The sequence below is a fragment of the Notolepis coatsorum genome (assembly GCF_963971535.1).
Source record: "Notolepis coatsorum genome assembly, chromosome: 6".
NCBI classification, from domain to species: domain Eukaryota; kingdom Metazoa; phylum Chordata; class Actinopteri; order Aulopiformes; family Paralepididae; genus Notolepis; species Notolepis coatsorum.
In genome coordinates, this window is record NC_140170.1 from 185,814,501 (window position 1) to 185,834,126 (window position 19,626).

The 19,626-nt window shown below is 46.4% G+C and overlaps 1 protein-coding gene across 1 annotated transcript in view; it reads left to right on the forward strand.

Annotated features, from left to right (window-relative positions):
- Positions 1 to 4,681: 4,681 nt before the first annotated feature.
- dennd6a (DENN/MADD domain containing 6A) overlaps positions 4,682 to 19,626 on the forward strand; it is a 58,728-nt gene continuing 43,783 nt past the window's right edge. Inside the window, 5 exon segments of the mRNA XM_084316874.1 lie at positions 4,682 to 5,020; positions 8,565 to 8,603; positions 9,882 to 9,924; positions 16,995 to 17,107; positions 17,402 to 17,482. Of these exon segments, the coding sequence (XP_084173000.1) occupies positions 4,775 to 5,020; positions 8,565 to 8,603; positions 9,882 to 9,924; positions 16,995 to 17,107; positions 17,402 to 17,482 (522 nt within the window). The 5' untranslated portion in view covers positions 4,682 to 4,774.

The window sequence follows — 19,626 nt, forward strand, 5'->3', positions numbered from 1 at the left end:
GGGGGGTGGACCTAACATAGGGGTGGTGGACCTAACATAGGGGGGGTGGACCTAACATAGGGGGGTGGACCTAACATAGGGGGGGTGGACCTAACATAGGGGTGGTGGACCTAACATAGGGGGGGTGGACCTAACATAGGGGGGGTGGACCTAACATAGGGGGGGTGGACCTAACATAGGGGGGGTGGACCTAACATAGGAGGGGTGGACCTAACATAGGGGTAGGGGTGGACCTAACATAGGGGGGGTGGACCTAACATAGGGGGGGTGGACCTAACATAGGGGGGGGTGGACCTAACATAGGGGTAGGGGTGGACCTAACATAGGGGGGGTGGACCTAACATAGGGGTAGGGGTGGACCTAACATAGGGGTAGGGGTGGACCTAACATAGGGGTAGGGTAGACCTAACATAGGGGTAGGGGTGGACCTAACATAGGGGTAGGGGTGGACCTAACATAGGGGTAGGGGTGGACCTAACATAGGGGTAGGGGTGGACCTAACATAGGGGTGGGGGTGGACCTAACATAGGGGTAGGGTGGACCTAACATAGGGGTAGGGTGGACCTAACATAGGGGTAGGGTGGACCTAACATAGGGGTAGGGGTGGACCTAACATAGGGGTGGGGGTGGACCTAACATAGGGGGGGTGGACCTAACATAGGGGGGGTGGACCTAACATAGGGGGGGTGGACCTAACATAGGGGGGGTGGACCTAACATAGGGGGGGTGGACCTAACATAGGGGTAGGGTGGACCTAACATAGGGGGGGTGGACCTAACATAGGGGTAGGGGGGGTGGACCTAACATAGGGGGGGTGGACCTAACATAGGGGGGTGGACCTAACATAGGGGGGTGGACCTAACATAGGGGGGGTGGACCTAACATAGGGGGGGTGGACCTAACATAGGGGTGGGGTGGACCTAACATAGGGGTGGGGTGGACCTAACATAGGGGTGGGGTGGACCTAACATAGGGGGGGTGGACCTAACATAGGGGGGTGGACCTAACATAGGGGTAGGGGTGGACCTAACATAGGGGGGGTGGACCTAACATGGGGGGGTGGACCTAACATAGGGGGGGTGGACCTAACATAGGGGGGGTGGACCTAACATAGGGGGGGTGGACCTAACGTAGGGGTGGACCTAACATAGGGGGGGTGGACCTAACATGGGGGGGTGGACCTAACATAGGGGGGGTGGACCTAACATAGGGGGGGTGGACCTAACATAGGGGGGGTGGACCTAACGTAGGGGTGGACCTAACATAGGGGGGGTGGACCTAACATTGGGGGGGGTGGACCTAACATAGGGGGGTGGACCTAACATAGGGGTAGGGGTGGACCTAACATAGGGGGGGTGGACCTAACATAGGGGTGGTGGACCTAACATAGGGGGGGTGGACCTAACATAGGGGGGGGGGGTGGACCTAACATAGGGGGGTGGACCTAACATAGGGGTAGGGGTGGACCTAATATAGGGGGGGTGGACCTAACATAGGGGGGGTGGACCTAACATAGGGGTAGGGGTGGACCTAACATAGGGGGGGTGGACCTAACATAGGGGGGGTGGACCTAACATAGGGGGGTGGACCTAACATAGGGGGGGTGGACCTAACATAGGGGGGTGGACCTAACATAGGGGGGTGGACCTAACATAGGGGGGTGGACCTAACATAGGGGGGTGGACCTAACATAGGGGGGGTGGACCTAACATAGGGGGGTGGACCTAACATAGGGGGGTGGACCTAACATAGGGGGGGTGGACCTAACATAGGGGGGTGGACCTAACATAGGGGGGTGGACCTAACATAGGGGGGTGGACCTAACATAGGGGGGTGGACCTAACATAGGGGGGGTGGACCTAACATAGGGGGGGTGGACCTAACATAGGGGGGGTGGACCTAACATAGGGGGGGTGGACCTAACATAGGGGGGGTGGACCTAACATAGGGGTAGGGGTGGTGGACCTAACATAGGGGGGGTGGACCTAACATAGGGGGGTGGACCTAACATAGGGGTAGGGGTGGACCTAACATAGGGGTGGTGGACCTAACATAGGGGGGTGGACCTAACATAGGGGGGTGGACCTAACATAGGGGTAGGGGTGGACCTAACATAGGGGGGGTGGACCTAACATAGGGGTAGGGGTGGACCTAACATAGGGGGGTGGACCTAACATAGGGGGGTGGACCTAACATAGGGGGGTGGACCTAACATAGGGGTAGGGGGGGTGGACCTAACATAGGGGGGTGGACCTAACATAGGGGTAGGGTGTACATTGGATTATCGACAAAACCTTACTTGGTCCCAAGAAGAGGGTCTCGTGTATTATTGGGTTAGGACATTTACTGTACATTGGAGGGGGTTGGGTTAGGACATTTGCAGGGGCCAGTTTCGAATTTCAGTCTCCCGTAGCCGTAGGTGCTCCTTGAGAGTGGTTTTGAATGTGGGTAGTGATTCACATTCCTTTACAGCTGTGGGTAGGGCGTTCCACATTGATGTGGCATAATTGCTAAACGTGTTTAGTCCCTTGTTTGAGCCGAATCTGGGTTTAACATGATTTGTGGAGCTCCCTCTGGTGTCGTGATCGTGGTATTCACTGACCTTTGGGAAGTATTTTGACATGTACATGGGTACCTTGGGTTGGGGAATTTTAAACCTTTGTAGAATCCTTTGTGATCTTTTCACATGTTTCTGGGTTTCTAAGGCCATGTCCAGACTAAAACGATTTTCGTCGTATCAGGCAGTGTAGATAAGTCTGCCTGTTGTAGCCTATATTTTACATTTACTTCTTTTAAATACCATGTTTTGATGTTTGTGAAGCACATCGCATTGCAACTCAGTATGAAGTGTGCTACCTATACAAATATCCATTGCTTGGTTGAAAAGCTGGCTTGCTTGCTTGATTATACAGTGACTGATTTGAGGGACCTCCTTGTTTGCTAGAGTTGTCTATGACTGTCTTTTTATATTTTAGAAAGGCTGTTAGAAGTTGCATGAGATGTTTGTGTAGGTGTCCCTCTTCCAACATGGCTGCCTATATGAATAGAATAGAAATAGAATAGCGGAGATTGTGCTCGTCACCAATGCAAGAGGCTGCGGTCTCGACTCCCGGAGAGTCAGCATTGCCTTGGCTCGGGCTGATCGCTATACTAACTCGTTTGGCTGAGTTAGGGGGAGGGGAGCCGTGGGTGGGTCCTGGGCGTTGTGGACAGCGACCCCTACAGTTCGGTCGGGGCGCCTGCACAGCAAGGGTAGGATCTGGAGAGAGGTAGTGCGACCTTCCACACGTTACACTCTCCCGGTGAGAATCTGCGCTGCCAGGCTGGCTGCCGGCTGGCTGCACATGTGTCGGAGGAAAGCATGTGACAGTCTCCGGCCTCTCGGACAAACAGTAGGGGAAAGTGCGCAACAACCAGGAAGGGGGTTGGGAATTGGCATAACGACTAACAGTGGGATGGGAGAAAAATCGGAAAAAGAAGGAGGGGAAAAAAGAGAATCAAAAAATTAAAAAAAGAAAAAGAAAAATAGAAAAGAAATACTTTAATCATCCCGAGGGAAATTTGGCACTACAAATCGCTCACAGTAAACATTTAGGTAGACAAAACAAAGTCACGAATAAGAATAACAAAACAATTGCCTAAGAATAAAGAATAAAATAAGCCTAAGAATAAAATAATAATAAAATACGGCCTGGGATTTACATTTCCTATGTTATGTTTCGCAATTATGCCATATGTGGAACGCCCACAGCTATAAAGGAATGTGAATCACTACCCACCTTCAAAACCGCTCTCAAAGAGCACCTACGGGAGACTGCAATTCGAAACTGGCCCCTGTAAATGTCCAAACCCAACCCCCTCCAATGTACAGTTTCTTCCCCCTTACTCTCTTTTTAGAAACTGTCTCTTGGCTCCTTTCCAACGCCAGGGTCTATGTGACAGGCGTTGTACTCTTAAACAGTACTGTATTTCTGTAGATCTGGTATCTGGATGTAGCAGTACTGACTATCTGTATGTCATATATGTCATATATGTTATGATGAATTGAAAATGGGGGACCCTGATGTAAACAAGACGAAAGTCTTTCTCTGGTCTGCATCCCCTTAACAATTGTATGTATTGAGCTGTACTGTACTGTACCCATTCTGCAATCTTAAAATCTTAATATCTTAAAATGTTCAATCAATCAATCAATCAATCAATCACCCATTCTGCAATCTGTTAATACAGTTTTCAATCAATCAATCAATCAATCATGTATATATACATTCTAATATAAAATATACAGTAAAAATATACAGAAATCTATAGTAAGTGTATAACCATTGTTTGGTAATCACAGAGAGAGAGAGAGAGAGAGAGAGAGAGAGAGAGAGAGAGAGAGAGAGAGAGAGAGAGAGAGAGAGAGAGAGAGAGAGAGAGAGAGAGAGAGAGACACACACACACACACACACACACACACAGTAATAGTAGTAGTAGCAGCAGCAGCAGTAGCAACTCGTAACGTTTTGTATCCTGAATGCACCCCGGTCAACGACGTTACGTTACGTTACGCCACGCCGCTACGTCACGCCGCTACGTGCCCACGTCCTCTACCGACATGCTAGCACGCTAGGCGGCTAACCACCAGCTACCCGCTGCTTTTGCTTTTTGTTGTTGTCGCTCCCGAAACACTGGCCAACAACTAAACACAACAAGCCACACACTAGTACCAGCAGCAGCAGCAGCACCGGTCCTTTCCCAGGGGCTCGGGGGTTCTACTCCCGGTGGCGCTATGGCCCTGCAGCACGGCCCAGAGGAGCTGGGGGAGCAGGTGGAAGAAGAGGAGCCGGAGGACCAGGACGTGTCCCCGGCCGAGGAGATCACCCTGCCGGCCGGGTTAGGAGGCTTAGGGCCCGGCGGCGGGGAGGAGGAGGAGCCGGAGGACCCGGAGGTCCTGCTGCCCTGGGACCGCTTCTCCTCCTGGATCCACTGCATCTGTGTGGTGGGCTTCGACCTGGAGCTGGGCCAGGCCGTGGAGGTGAGGAGGGGGAGAGAGAGACCCTAACCCGGCTAACACACAGGAGGAGGAGGAGGAGGAGGAGGAGGGGGGGGGGGGAGCCATTTTACAATGGGGGACCCTGATGTAAACAAGACGAAAGTCTTTCTCTGGTCTGCATCCCTTTAACAAGTGTGTGTATTGAGCCGTACTGTATTGTACCCATTCTGCAATCTGTTAACCCTTCTTTCACTGTCACACGACAGAAGGTGAACCCTTTCACTGCCACACGACAGCCGGTTAACCCTTTCACTGTGACAATAATACAGAAGGTTAACCCTTTACTATCACACAACCGACGGCGATGCTCCATCATTAGCATCATTAGCTCCCTTAACCTTCTGTCGTGTGGCAGTGAAAGGGTTAGCCTTCTGTCGTGTGTGGCAGTGAAAGGGTTAACCATCTGTTGTGTGTGGCAGTGAAAGGGTTAACCTTCTGTCGTGTGGCAGTGAAAGGGTTAACCTTCTGTCGTGTGTGGCAGTGAAAGGGTTAACCTTCTGCCGTGTGTGGCAGTGAAAGGGTTAACCTTCTGTCGTGTGTGGCAGTGAAAGCATTAACCACCGGCTGTCGTGTGGCAGTGAAAGGGTTAACCTTCTGTCGTGTGTGGCAGTGAAAGGGCTAACCTTCTGTCGTGTGTGGCAGTGAAAGGGTTTTAATAAAGTTTTCAATCAATTCAATCGGTTAATAAGTTGTAGTACAGTAGTAGTAGTAGCAGCTGGTGGTGGCTATCAAACCAGCATCATCATTCCTCGACTCGTTGTTTGATTTAACGTTCGGTTTGGGACGTGTGTGATAACACTCCTCTTTAAAGGAACACGCCAACATTATATAATATCACACACATTGCAGTTTTCTCAGAGTCGGACGAGAAGAGAGAGATACCAGTCTCCTCTCTGTGCGTTCACTAGACGCCTTAGATCTGGCTACAAGCTATCCTAGCTTGGCACAACTTAATGGAAGCGGATACGGACCAGCTAGCCTTAATCTCCGGGGAAGAGGTGTTTTTGGCTGCTACTAGGCTATCTGGTCCGTATCCGCTTCCATTCGTTTGTGCTAAGCTAGGCTAGCGTACAGCCGGACATCCTTCCACGGGACGCACAGAGATGGTGGTGTGTATCTTCTTGTGTGACTCTGGAGAAGACTGTGAGATGGTGTGTATCTTCTCGTCTGACTCTGGAGAAGACTGTGAGATGGTGTGTGTCTTCTTGTGTGACTCTGGAGGAGACTGTGAGATGGTGTGTGTCTTCTCGTCTGACTCTGGAGAAGCCTGTGAGATGGTGTGTGTCTTCTCGTGTGACTCTGGAGGAGACTGTGAGATGGTGTGTGTCTTCTCGTGTGACTCTGGAGGAGACTGTGAGATGGTGTGTGTCTTCTCGTCTGACTCTGGAGGAGACTGTGAGATGGTGTGTGTCTTCTCGTGTGACTCTGGAGGAGACTGTGAGATGGTGTGTGTCTTCTCGTCTGACTCTGGAGGAGACTGTGAGATGGTGTGTGTCTTCTCGTCTGACTCTGGAGGAGACTGTGAGATGGTGTGTGTCTTCTCGTCTGACTCTGGAGGAGACTGTGAGATGGTGTGTGTCTTCTCGTCTGACTCTGGAGGAGACTGTAAGCGCGTTTTCCTCTGAAATCAAACAAGGCGTGAATTGTTGCAGGAAGACAACACTGGTCAGCTGTGGAACATGACGGCATACTGTGTGTATTGATTGATTGAACATTTTATTAACAGATTGCAGAATGGGTACAATACAGTACGGCTCAATACACACAATTGTTAAGGAGATGCAGACCAGAGAAAGACTTTCGTCTTGTTTACATCAGGGTCCCCCATTTTCAATTCATCATATTGAGTGTATTGAGCCGTACTGTATTGTACCCATTCTGCAATCTGTTAATAAAGTTTTCAATCAATCAATCAATCACTACTGCAAAAACATTGTTGCGTTGAAACTAAAGCTAGCTTAGCGTTATTATCTGAAGGATAAAAACAGTGGTTCGTGTTTGTGCATTTTCAAATTGTGCTAACAACATGTCGCCCACTTTGCGTAGCGTTCATAGACTAGTAGTGTTATACGGACATGCCGTTCCATGAGCGGAGAGTTTGGTTGATTGATTGAAAATGTTATTAACAGATTGCAGAATGGGTACAATACAGTACGGCTCAATACACACAATTGTTAAGGGGATGCAGACCAGAGAGAGACTTTCGTCTTGTTTACATCAGGGTCCCATTTTTTCAATTCATAATTCATCACTGTTACATCCAGACATTTATTACATACAACTGATACACGATATACAAATATACAGTACTGTTTATTTACAGACAGTTTCTAAAAGAGAATATATACATTTGAGGGTTGGACATTTACCGGGGCCAGTTTCGAATTGCAGTCTCCCGTAGTAGGTGCTCTTTTAAAGCGGTTTTGAAGGTGGGTAGTGATTCACATTCCTTTACAGCTGTGGGTAGGGCGTTCCACATTGTTGTGGCATAATTGCGAAACGTGTTTAGTCCCTTGTTTGAGCCGAATCTGGGTTGAACATGATTTGTGGAACTCCCTCTGGTGTCGTGGTCGTGGTATTATTCACTGACCTGTTGCAGACAGAGTGGAGGTATTATGTAATTATTACAAATTAAACAACTGACTGTTTTTTGACTGACAATATTATTAAGCATCGGGTATATTGCTGTGCATTGTTCTATCCGCAGAGTGAGACATAATGAAATCGGTAGTGTGTGTGAGATACTGTGCAATATCTCATTATTGCTCCTGCCAGGCTCTTTAACCCTTTCACTGCCACACGACAGAAGGTTAGCCCTTTACCATCACACAACCGACGGCGATGCTCCATCATTAGCTCCACAAATGCGGAGCTAATGATGCTAATGATGGAGCATCGCCATCGGTTGTGTGATAGTAAAGGGCTAACCTTCTGTATTGTCACAGTGAAAGGGTTAACCGGCTGTCGTGTGGCAGTAAAAGGGTTAAGATGCATTCTAAAAAAACGTATTTCCTTAAACAATTACTCGAGCACTACTGGTAGTAATCCATGATGTCCAGTCTATTCCCCCTCAAATATACTCTCTTTTAGAAACTCTGTCTCTTAAACAGTACTGTATATTTCTATATCTTGTATGTCGTAAATGTCTGGATGTTGCAGTACTGTTCAAGTTTCAAGTTTCAAGTTTCTTTAATAGTTGTCATACAGAAGTACAGAATACTTTTATACAAAATGCTTCTTACTGTTACGCTCCAGAGACTGTCTATCTGTATGTCATGTAGTATGTCATTATATGTTATGATGAATTGAAAATGGGGGACCCTGATGATGTAAACAAGACGAAAGTCTTTCTCTGGTCTGCATCCCCTTAACAATTGTGTGTATTTAGCCGTACTGTATTGTACCCATTCTGCAATCTGTTAATACAGTTTTCAATCAATCAATCAATCGATCAAAGTGCTGGTTCAGGGGAAACATGACTTGTGCCCACCCCTACTTTAGATGTCTGTGCTCCTCTGTGTTACAGGTCATCTACCCTCACCACTCCAAGCTCTCTGAGAAGGAGGTGAGTTACTACTACGGGGGGCATTCTCAGACCCACCGGTTCATTGGTTTCTTTGGCTGCCTGTTAGGGTTAGGGGTGGGAATCACCAGAGGCCTCACGATACGATACTATCACGATACCATAGTATTGCGATACTAAACATATTGCGATATGCTGAGTAATGTATTGCAATATTAATATTGCGATATGTTGCGATTTATTACCTTTTTTCAACTGCAAAGTAAAACTTTGTCAACATGTTTTATCTAATAAAATGAAGTTACTTCAGTCTGTTCATCTCACTTCAATAATTTTTATTGCAGAACATGGTATTTTCTCAAGCAGACAGATGTAAACACTGTAATCTGTGTTGCATGTAGCTGACAAACTGAATTGTTTGTATTTCATATTCCAACTTAACTGAATGCACACGTGTGTGTCTGGACTACTGTACTATTACAGGTATTGAAATGAACAATGCAACTTCCTTATACAAAAAAAAAATATATATATAATTATAAATAAATAAATAATTAAATATCGATACTTGGCGTCCCTATATCGATACAGTATCGTCCCGCAAAGTATCGCGATACTACTACGTATCTATATTTCCCCCCACCCCTAGTTATGGTTACTGTAACTACAGTGATACAGCGTTCAGCCTGTTAGCTCTTCTTACTGTAACACTACAGTGATACAGCTCTTCTTAAACTACAGTGATACAGCGTTCAGTTCTGTATTTTTATCGTCCCAGATAGGGCTGCACGATTTTGGGAAATAATCTAATTGCGATTTTTCTGACAGATATTGCGATTACATTTGCGATTATAATATTTTTTTTAAGCAGCCCCACAGAGGTTTATTGTAAAATGCGGCTTGCATCTGGCCTACGCGGTGGGTCTGTTCGGGACACCGAGCCTGAAAATGTTTCTTTTTACCTGGGAATCGATACCGGTCCCCAACGGTACCTTTTTGTCTGTACTTTACTCTCCCTCTCTGAAGTCTAAACTTCACAACACACAATCTAAAACCCCTTACCTCCCTCTCCCAAACCGTTCCTACAACAATAACAACAACAACTTTCAAAGGAGATCTTGTATCTCAATGGGACTTCCTGGTAAAAAAAATTCTTTTTGTTAATTGCATCATTTTCAAATCGTGATTTCGATTTTAAAATCGATTAATCGTTCAGCCCTAGTCCCAGATGCGAAACTTGGCCGTCCGTCCGTCAGTCAGTCACAAGGAGTTGAGATGATGGTTCCGGTAGAAGTTAACTCAATCTTTGTTTTGTTTCAGAAAACCAGCATCTGCTACCTGTCCTTCCCAGATTCTAACTCAGGTGAGATCCTCTACAAGTCCTTCTCTAGATAAAAGGTCATTGATCCATTTTGAATCCCACCACCTTCTCACCAGGATACCTTATGAGTATTGCATCGTTTGCACTCTGAATGTTTTACACGGTAAGTATTCACTCTAGTCTCCAGCGTTCCCCATACATAGGCTGTACTTGAGTGACCTGCCCAGGTAGATTAAGACCCGCCCAGGTAGATTAAGGCCCGCCCAGGTAGATTAAGACCCGCCCAGGTAGATTAAGACCCGCCCAGGTAGATTAAGGCCCGCCCAGGTAGATTAAGACCCGCCCAGGTAGATTAAGACCCGCCCAGGTAGGTTAAGACCCGCCCAGGTAGGTTAAGACCCGCCCAGGTAGATTAAGACCCGCCCAGGTAGGTTAAGACCCGCCCACCGCCCAGGTAGGTTAAGACCCGCCCAGGTAGATTAAGACCCGCCCAGGTAGATTAAGACCTGCCCAGGTAGATTAAGACCCGCCCAGGTAGATTAAGACCCGCCCAGGTAGATTAAGACCCGCCCAGGTAGATTAAGACCCGCCCAGGTAGATGATTAAGACCCGCCCAGGTAGATTAAGACCCACCCAGGTAGATTAAGACCCGCCCAGGTAGATTAAGACCCACCCAGGTAGATTAAGACCCGCCCAGGTAGATTAAGACCCGCCCAGGTAGATTAAGACCCACCCAGGTAGATTAAGACCCGCCCCGGTAGATTAAGACCGTTTGCTGCTAACGTTAAGTAAGCTTGCCCCCAAAACCATTCAACTGACCCTGGAGCAGCTCATACAAGATGCAAGATACAAGATACTTTAATGCCACACAGCGATGGTTGGTGGTAATTGTTTGCGGTGCAGTTTGTTAAAAGCACTGGGACATCAACATGAAACATCAGACATCAAACGCCCCCCCTCCCATCTCCCAATCCCCACAATAAATACATATATACATAAATACATACAGGACAGTCACATGTAACAGTCAGTGACGGATACTTGCCCGTCTGTGCCAGGGGGGGGGGGGGGGCAGGGTGTTTAGTGTGCTGACTGCTGTGGAGCGTGTGTGTCTGGTTAGAATGGACCTGTAGCGACCTGAGGGCATGCGCGCTGGAATAAGTGGTGTGCTGGGTGAGAGGGATCGTCCTCTTCTGGACCAGTTAAAACAGTTAAACTGACCCTGGAGCAGCTCACAGTGGAGCAGTCCTCTGAGTTAAAACAGTTCAACTGACCCTGGAGCAGCTCACAGTGGAGCAGTCCTCTGAGTTAAAACAGTTCAACTGACCCTGGAGCAGCTCACAGCGGAGCAGTCCTCTTTCATTCAATTTGTGTTGCGATGATAGTTTTCTCCAGCTCAAACCGTGAGGAATGGCAGGGGCTGAGTCTCTCTCTCTCTCTCTCTCTCTCTCTCTCTCTCTCTGTCTCTGTCTCTGTCTCTGTCTCTGTCTCTGTCTCTCTCTCTCTGTCTCTCACTCACATCTCTTGACCGCATCTTTACCTTCATGGTTTCCTCATAAATATATGATGTGTCTGAGTCGTCAGTAAAGAGGAGGAGTCATCTGTCACCCAAGACTAGGTCATAGGTTAAGAGGTCATCTGTCACCCACTCTGCACTGTAACATACTGCACACACACACACACACACATATGATGTACTGTACACACACACACAACGTCTGTACTCACACACACACAGTATTAGGGCTGTCTTAAATACTTCGAAGCTTCGTTCGATGGCACAAGCTTCGAACATAAAAAAAAAATCGAAGTTTAAAAAAAATGTATAATAATAATAATAATACAAAAAAAAAACTCAAATCTTGCGCCTCCATTCCAATGAAACGAAAGTAAGCGGCGCCTCGACTCCACCTCTCTACAACAAGCACGTGGAGATTATCTGTGTTGAAAACAACAAGGACATGTGCAGCAGACATGTCGACGAAGAAGCGAAGCAATGCCGTTTGTTATTTAAGACTATGTCGGACAGATTTGTGTTTATTGTGCTGCTTTTTTAAAGTGTCCCGACCCATATAAAAATATGTCTTAATAAAACGTGCTTAATTAGGTCGAATTCTGCCTTTGTCTCTATCAACTACATATAAATATTTATATAATTGTTTGCTTGATAGACGAAGGTTGCAACATAATTATGTAATGTCATGTCGTTGGCTGTGAGAGCAGCCCCACTGCACCCAGGCAGCGCAGCCAAGTGAAACCTTGTTGGCTGCGTCACAGTCACGAAAGGGGCTACTTAATTAATTAATCCAATCCACTTTATTTATAGAGCACATTTAAAAACAACAAAGTTTACCAAAGTGCTGTACAAGTCCCACAACATAAGAGTAATTTTTTTTTTTTTTTTTAAATGTTAAAAAAAAAAAAAAAAATCGAAGCTTCGAATTAAAATCGAAGCTCGGCCCCGAAGCTTCGATTGCCAAAAAAAGCTTCTGTACACACACACAAATAATGTACTGTACACACACACACACAACTTCTGTACTCACACACACACACACACACACACACACACACACACACACACACACACACACAAATAATGTACTGTACACACACAACTTCTGTACTCTCACACACACACACACACACAGTATGTACTGTACACACACACAAATAATGTACTGTACACACACACACACACAACTTCTGTACTCACACACACACACACAGTATGTACTGTACACACACACAAATAATGTACTGTACACACACACGCACAACTTCTGTATTCACACACACACTTACAAATAATGTATTAATGTCCACATCAATATAAGAAAGCCATCAGTGCTTTAAATAAAGATGCAATATGAAATTTGTAAGATCTGGTAGTCAGTCTCCCCCCCCCCCCCCCTCTGTCTCTCTGTCTCTCTCCCCCCCCCCCCCCCCCCCCCCCGCCGCTCTCTCTCTCTCTCTTCCCCTCGCCGCTCTCTCTCTCTCTCCCCACCCCTTTCTGTCTCTGTCTCTCTCTTCTCTCTCTCTCTCTGTCTCTCTCTCTTGCCCCCCGCCACTCTCTCTCTCCTGGCTGCTATAACTGCTCCAGTGTTAAATAATAGAACAGAAAGGACTTGTTCTTCTAGGACAACTTGCTTCAATAACAGCCCAATGGTACAGTAGATAGACAGTGGTATTCATTAGCTGAAGAGTTAGCATGGTGAAGACTAGAGTTAGCATGGTGAAGACTAGAGTTAGCATGGTGAAGACTAGAGTTAGCATGGTGAAGAGTTAGCATGGTGAAGAGTTGGCATGGTGAAGAGTTAGCATGGTGAAGAGTTGGCATGGTGAAGAGTTGGCATGGTGAAGAGTTGGCATGGTGAAGAGTTAGCATGGTGAAGAGTTAGCATGGTGAAGAGTTAGCATGGTGAAGAGTTAGCATGGTGAAGAGTTAGCATGGTGTAGAGTTAGCATGGTGTAGAGTTAGCATGGTGTAGAGTTAGCATGGTGTAGAGTTAGCATGGTGTAGAGTTAGCATGGTGAAGAGTTAGCATGGTGTAGAGTTAGCATGGTGTAGAGTTAGCATGGTGTAGAGTTAGCATGGTGTAGAGTTAGCATGGTGTAGAGTTAGCATGGTGTAGAGTTAGCATGGTGTAGAGTTAGCATGGTGAAGAGTTGGCATGGTGAAGAGTTAGCATGGTGAAGAGTTGGCATGGTGAAGAGTTGGCATGGTGAAGAGTTAGCATGGTGAAGAGTTAGCATGGTGTAGAGTTAGCATGGTGTAGAGTTAGCATGGTGAAGAGTTAGCATGGTGTAGAGTTAGCATGGTGTAGAGTTAGCATGGTGAAGAGTTAGCATGGTGAAGAGTTGGCATGGTGAAGAGTTGGCATGGTGAAGAGTTAGCATGGTGTAGAGTTAGCATGGTGTAGAGTTAGCATGGTGAAGAGTTAGCATGGTGTAGAGTTAGCATGGTGTAGAGTTAGCATGGCGTAGAGTTAGCATGGCGTAGAGTTAGCGTGGCGTAGAGTTAGCGTGGCGTAGAGTTAGCGTGGCGTAGAGTTAGCGTGGCGTAGAGTTAGCGTGGCGTAGAGTTAGCGTGGCGTAGAGTTAGCGTGGCGTAGAGTTAGCATGGTGTAGAGTTAGCATGGTTAAGAGTTAGCATGGTGAAGAGTTAGCATGGTGAAGAGTTAGCATGGTGTAGAGTTAGCATGGTGTAGAGTTAGCATGGTGAAGAGTTAGCATGGTGAAGAGTTAGCATGGTGTAGAGTTAGCATGATGAAGAGTTAGCATGGTGTAGAGTTAGCATGGTGAAGAGTTAGCATGGTGTAGAGTTAGCATGGTGTAGAGTTAGCATGGTGTAGAGTTAGCATGGTGTAGAGTTAGCATGGTGAAGAGTTAGCATGGTGTAGAGTTAGCATGGTGTAGAGTTAGCATGGTGTAGAGTTAGCATGGTGAAGAGTTAGCATGGTGTAGAGTTAGCATGGTGAAGAGTTAGCATGGTGTAGAGTTAGCATGGTGTAGAGTTAGCATGGTGTAGAGTTAGCATGGTGAAGAGTTAGCATGGTGTAGAGTTAGCATGGTGAAGAGTTAGCATGGTGTAGAGTTAGCATGGTGTAGAGTTAGCATGGTGAAGAGTTAGCATGGTGTAGAGTTAGCATGGTGAAGAGTTAGCATGGTGTAGAGTTAGCATGGTGTAGAGTTAGCATGGTGAAGAGTTAGCATGGTGAAGAGTTAGCATGGTGTAGAGTTAGCATGGTGTAGAGTTAGCATGGTGAAGAGTTAGCATGGTGTAGAGTTAGCATGGTGTAGAGTTAGCATGGTGTAGAGTTAGCATGGTGAAGAGTTAGCATGGTGTAGAGTTAGCATGGTGAAGAGTTAGCATGGTGTAGAGTTAGCATGGTGAAGAGTTAGCATGGTGTAGAGTTAGCATGGTGTAGAGTTAGCATGGTGAAGAGTTAGCATGGTGTAGAGTTAGCATGGTGTAGAGTTAGCATGGTGAAGAGTTAGCATGGTGTAGAGTTAGCATGGTGAAGAGTTAGCATGGTGTAGAGTTAGCATGGTGAAGAGTTAGCATGGTGAAGAGTTAGCATGGTGTAGAGTTAGCATGGTGTAGAGTTAGCATGGTGTAGAGTTAGCATGGTGTAGAGTTAGCATGGTGTAGAGTTAGCATGGTGTAGAGTTAGCATGGTGAAGAGTTAGCATGGTGTAGAGTTAGCATGGTGTAGAGTTAGCATGGTGAAGAGTTAGCATGGTGTAGAGTTAGCATGGTGTAGAGTTAGCATGGTGTAGAGTTAGCATGGTGCAGAGTTAGCATGGTGTAGAGTTAGCATGGTGTAGAGTTAGCATGATTTAGAGTTAGCATGGTGTAGAGTTAGCATGGTGTAGAGTTAGCATGGTAGCTGATCTCTCCTGATCTCTCCTGCAGAGTTAAGCTTGGTGGCTGGTCTTGAACGCACCCTGACTGGATGACATCACGGAGTCTTGGCTGCAGCTGTGGAATGCAGGGGTGGGAAGTGTGCACGTGCGCGTGTGCACGTGCGCGTGGGGGAGGAATAGGATATGATTGTACTGCAACATTGTGCTACAAATAGTCATTTAGAATAATTTGTCCTGTTATAACTGTTAATATATTCCATCGTTATTGCAGTCGAGTTTTCACTGTGTTTTGGACATGGGTGGTAACTACGTGTGTGTGTGTGTGTGTGTGTGTGTGTGTGTGTGTGTGTGTGTGTGTGTGTGTGTGTGTGTGTGTGTGTGTGTGTGTGTGTGTGTGTGTGTGTGTGTGTGTGTGTGTGTGTGTGTGTGTGTGTGTGTGTGTGTGTGTGTGTGTGTGTGTGTGTGTGTGTGTGTGTGTGTGTGTGTGTGTGTGTGTGTGTGTGTGTTTTTGGTAATCTGTGGAATGCCTTGAACTATGACACCAGTGTGAGTGTGTGACTGACTGCCTTTATCTTTTTACCATGCTCTCTCTCACTCTCTCTCTCACTCTCTCACTCACTCTCTCTCACACACACACTAATTTATTCAAAATTCCAGCATTGCGGATGACGTAGAATGTTATCCTGTGTGTTTCCTGTGCTGTGGAATATCTTGAACCCGATGAGCTGTGTCTTTAGGTCCATATGTTGGTTTCAGTTCCCTATGTGCACACAGACACACGCACAGACACACGCACAGACACGCACACAGACACACGCACACAGACACACGCACAGACACACGCACAGACACACGCACAGGTTTTGGCTGATGAATGTGTCTATTATTTTCTTTACCATAGAAACCAAGGTAAATAGTCTCTTCCCAGGTGTTCTGGACACTGAATTGATGTTTGCTTTTACCTGTATATTCATCGCAGGACAAGTTTGTTTGTTTGTTTGTAATCCATTTGGTGAATCCATACGTTGAAACAATCTTTGTTGGCCGACGGCTCCTGCTAGCTTAACGTTAGCGAGCTAAAGGGCTCCGCTCTTAACGTTACATAGCTTAATTAACGTGCATAACATAACGTACCCGTGTAACGTTAAGTAACTTGTGTTCCGCTGGGAAAGCATCAGCATCACTGCATACACACAGGGCTACAGACTAAAACTTTACATCGGTTGCACCAGTGCGCCTAACTTTTTCATTTAGGTGCACCAGCACATAATTTAGGTGCACCCAAAAAATGTCACCGCGCCCACTTTGACTACCTAGGATGGCTTAGAGTAGACGACAGAGTACAGCAACTTGCAATGGGCCTGGTCTACAAGATACACTACACCACACAGGTACCCATGTACATCTCGAAATTCTTCCCAAAGGTCAGTGAATACCACGACCACAACACCAGAGGGAGTTCCACAAATCATGTGCAACCCAGGGCCCTAACCATAACTCTAAGCATAACCCACTTCGAAAGAGGGCCAAAGCATAACCACTTCGAAGCAGAGAATATATATGTACACAAGGCGGACATTTCTATCCCAGAGCCCTTCGGAGCTAAACCAATCAGAGAGGGTCTTCGCTGTACACGGGCTAGCCAATCGGAGAGCGTCTTCGCAAACAGGCTACGGAAAAAAATCATGCGTCTCTAGGCGACGCCCAGTTCTTACTTCCTGTTCTTGTCTTGTTGTCACCAGGTTGTCTAGGCGACACCCAGTTCTGCTTCCGCTTCCGACAGGGTTCTAACAGGAAGTCGTCACTTGGCTGCTTCCTGGACGCAGCTGACAGAGATGCTCCTGTCTGTCTCAAGGTTGATACACGCACACACGCACACACACACACACACACAGGCACACACACACAGGCACACACACACACACACACACACACAGGCACACACACACACACACACACACACACACACACACACACACACACACACACACACACACACACACACACACACACACACACAGGCACACACACAGACCAGGTACTGAACAATCCTAAACAAAACAAAACACACCCAATCGCAAACATATGTACTGTATTTGTATATGAACCTGTATATGAACCTGTGTGTGTGTGTGTGTGTATCTCTCAGAGGGACCAGGGTCATTACTATGGCTACGTGTACTTCCGGCAGGTTCGAGACAGAACCCTGAAGAGAGGATACTTCCAGAAGGTCAGTAGCAGCACATAGTACCCCCTAGGGGTGGAACGGTACGCATTCGAACCGTACACCGTTCGGCACGACCTCCACGGTTCGGGGCGTGTGTGTATTGTTCGGTTCAGGGGATGCGCAAACAAAAGAAACTTCATTTGCCACGGAGGCGGAAGAGGTGGCGCACTGGCTGCAGCAACAGGTGCTAGTCAGTTTGTGTAAATGGCAAGCGCAATATAAATCACTCTTCATTACGACTTTAAAAACATAGCCATTAGCATTACATAGGCCTACACACATCTTGCCATAACGTTAGCAGTTTGTACAACACAACGCATGTTTTAACCATGGTAGCCCGCCAGCTAATACAGTCAATGAAATGTTACCGTAGCTACTAGCTAGCAGAGGAGAACATGGGAGTCTGAGAGGCGGGGTGTTGAAAGACAATGATAGGCGTTTATTCAACATCCAAGAAGGCTAACATACAGCTGTGTTTACTAACTACAAACCGGGATAATTGCCGCTTTTCCACTGCATGTTATCAACTCGATTCAACTCCGGTAACGTTAGAGTCGAGAAGGTCCCACACGCTAAATTGTCCGTGCGGACCCCCAACCCATAGACAGTTCCAACTCACCGAATTACATTAATCCACCACAGTTTCACAATAATTACTGTGTTGCACTCAATATTTAAAGGAAAACGCCAACATTTTGGGAAATTAGCTTATTTGACATCTTCCCTGGAGTTAGACAAGAAGATACATACTTTTTTTGTCTCTGTGCGTGCATTTAGCTTAGGGAACAGTCGCTCCGTTAGCGTAGCTTAGCTTCATCACTGGAAGTGGGGGAGGGTTAGAGCCTGACGTTCCCTACAGTGCCCTACAGTCATCAAATACACTCCAAATACAACTCCAAAACGTTCCTGTAAACATGTTGTGACCTGTGTATTTACCACGTGGAGAAATAAAAAATAATTGAATTCGACAATTACATTTTCTAAGCAAATATACTCGGAACTATTTTTTGCCTAACCACTCCTCTCGGGGCGCAGTCAGTGATTTCACGCAACGCAGTGATACTTCCTAGCGTGACGCCGTGTTTGTTTACATTCTCATTTCATTCAAAGGATCCGAACCGATTGAAGTTTATGGATACCATGACTTAAACTCCTCTTACCTTGACGATTAAAAGCCTCCCCAATTTAGAAAACAGTATTCCCATGGCTGGTGTTGATATGCTGCTACTGTAGCTAACGAAAACCAACAACCGGACACTCAAGCAGATAACGAGGGTAATAACTTCCGGTCTGGGGGTTCCAAAATAAAAGCGACGTCTATAGCAGCGGAAATACGTTCATTTTGTATATTATCTAACGTTAACACGAACCTAAACTAACTTTAGACGTTTAATGTTTTGGAGTTGTATTTGGAGTGTATTTAGTAGGGCGTGACTGTAGGGCACTGTAGGGAACGTCAGGGTACAGGTCTGACCCACTTCCAGTGATGAAGCTAAGCTACGCTAACGGAGCGGCTGTTCCCTAAGCCTAATGCACGCACAGAGAAGAAAAGGGTATGTATCTTCTTGTCTAACTCCAGGGAAGATGGCAAAGCTAATTTCCCAAAATGTTGGCGTTTTCCTTTAAATAATGTTAGTCTAAATAAATGTAGACAGACAATGTACGTATTTTAAAAATAGAATGAACAGAGCTGTGTTTTGAAACAGTACAGTGTGTTAGTTTGATTTATGCTGCATTTTATATTGATGGCCTTCTAATTTGTTTGTTTATTTATTTATTTTAAATAACAGTGACACTTTTCCCTTTGATAAGAAATCCAGCCATATTCCTTTCATTTCAAATACTGCACTTTAATTTCTTTTTTTGTATCCACTTTTTCTCCCACTTTTTCTATATTTTCTCCCATCCCAATTTCGTATCATCCAATTCAACCCTCCCCTGTCACGAACGCTGTTTCTTGCCTCCCACAAGCCGGCTGCAATGTGGACTAAGTCATACATAGCACAAGTCCCCTCCGATACTTGAGGTAACAGCAGTCGCATCTTTTCACCTGCGCAGCTCGATCTCTCAGTGGCGAGGAGTAACGCGTGGGAGGCTCACGCTGCCCCCGACACTTCCTGATTCTACTGCGCAGGCGCACCAACCGA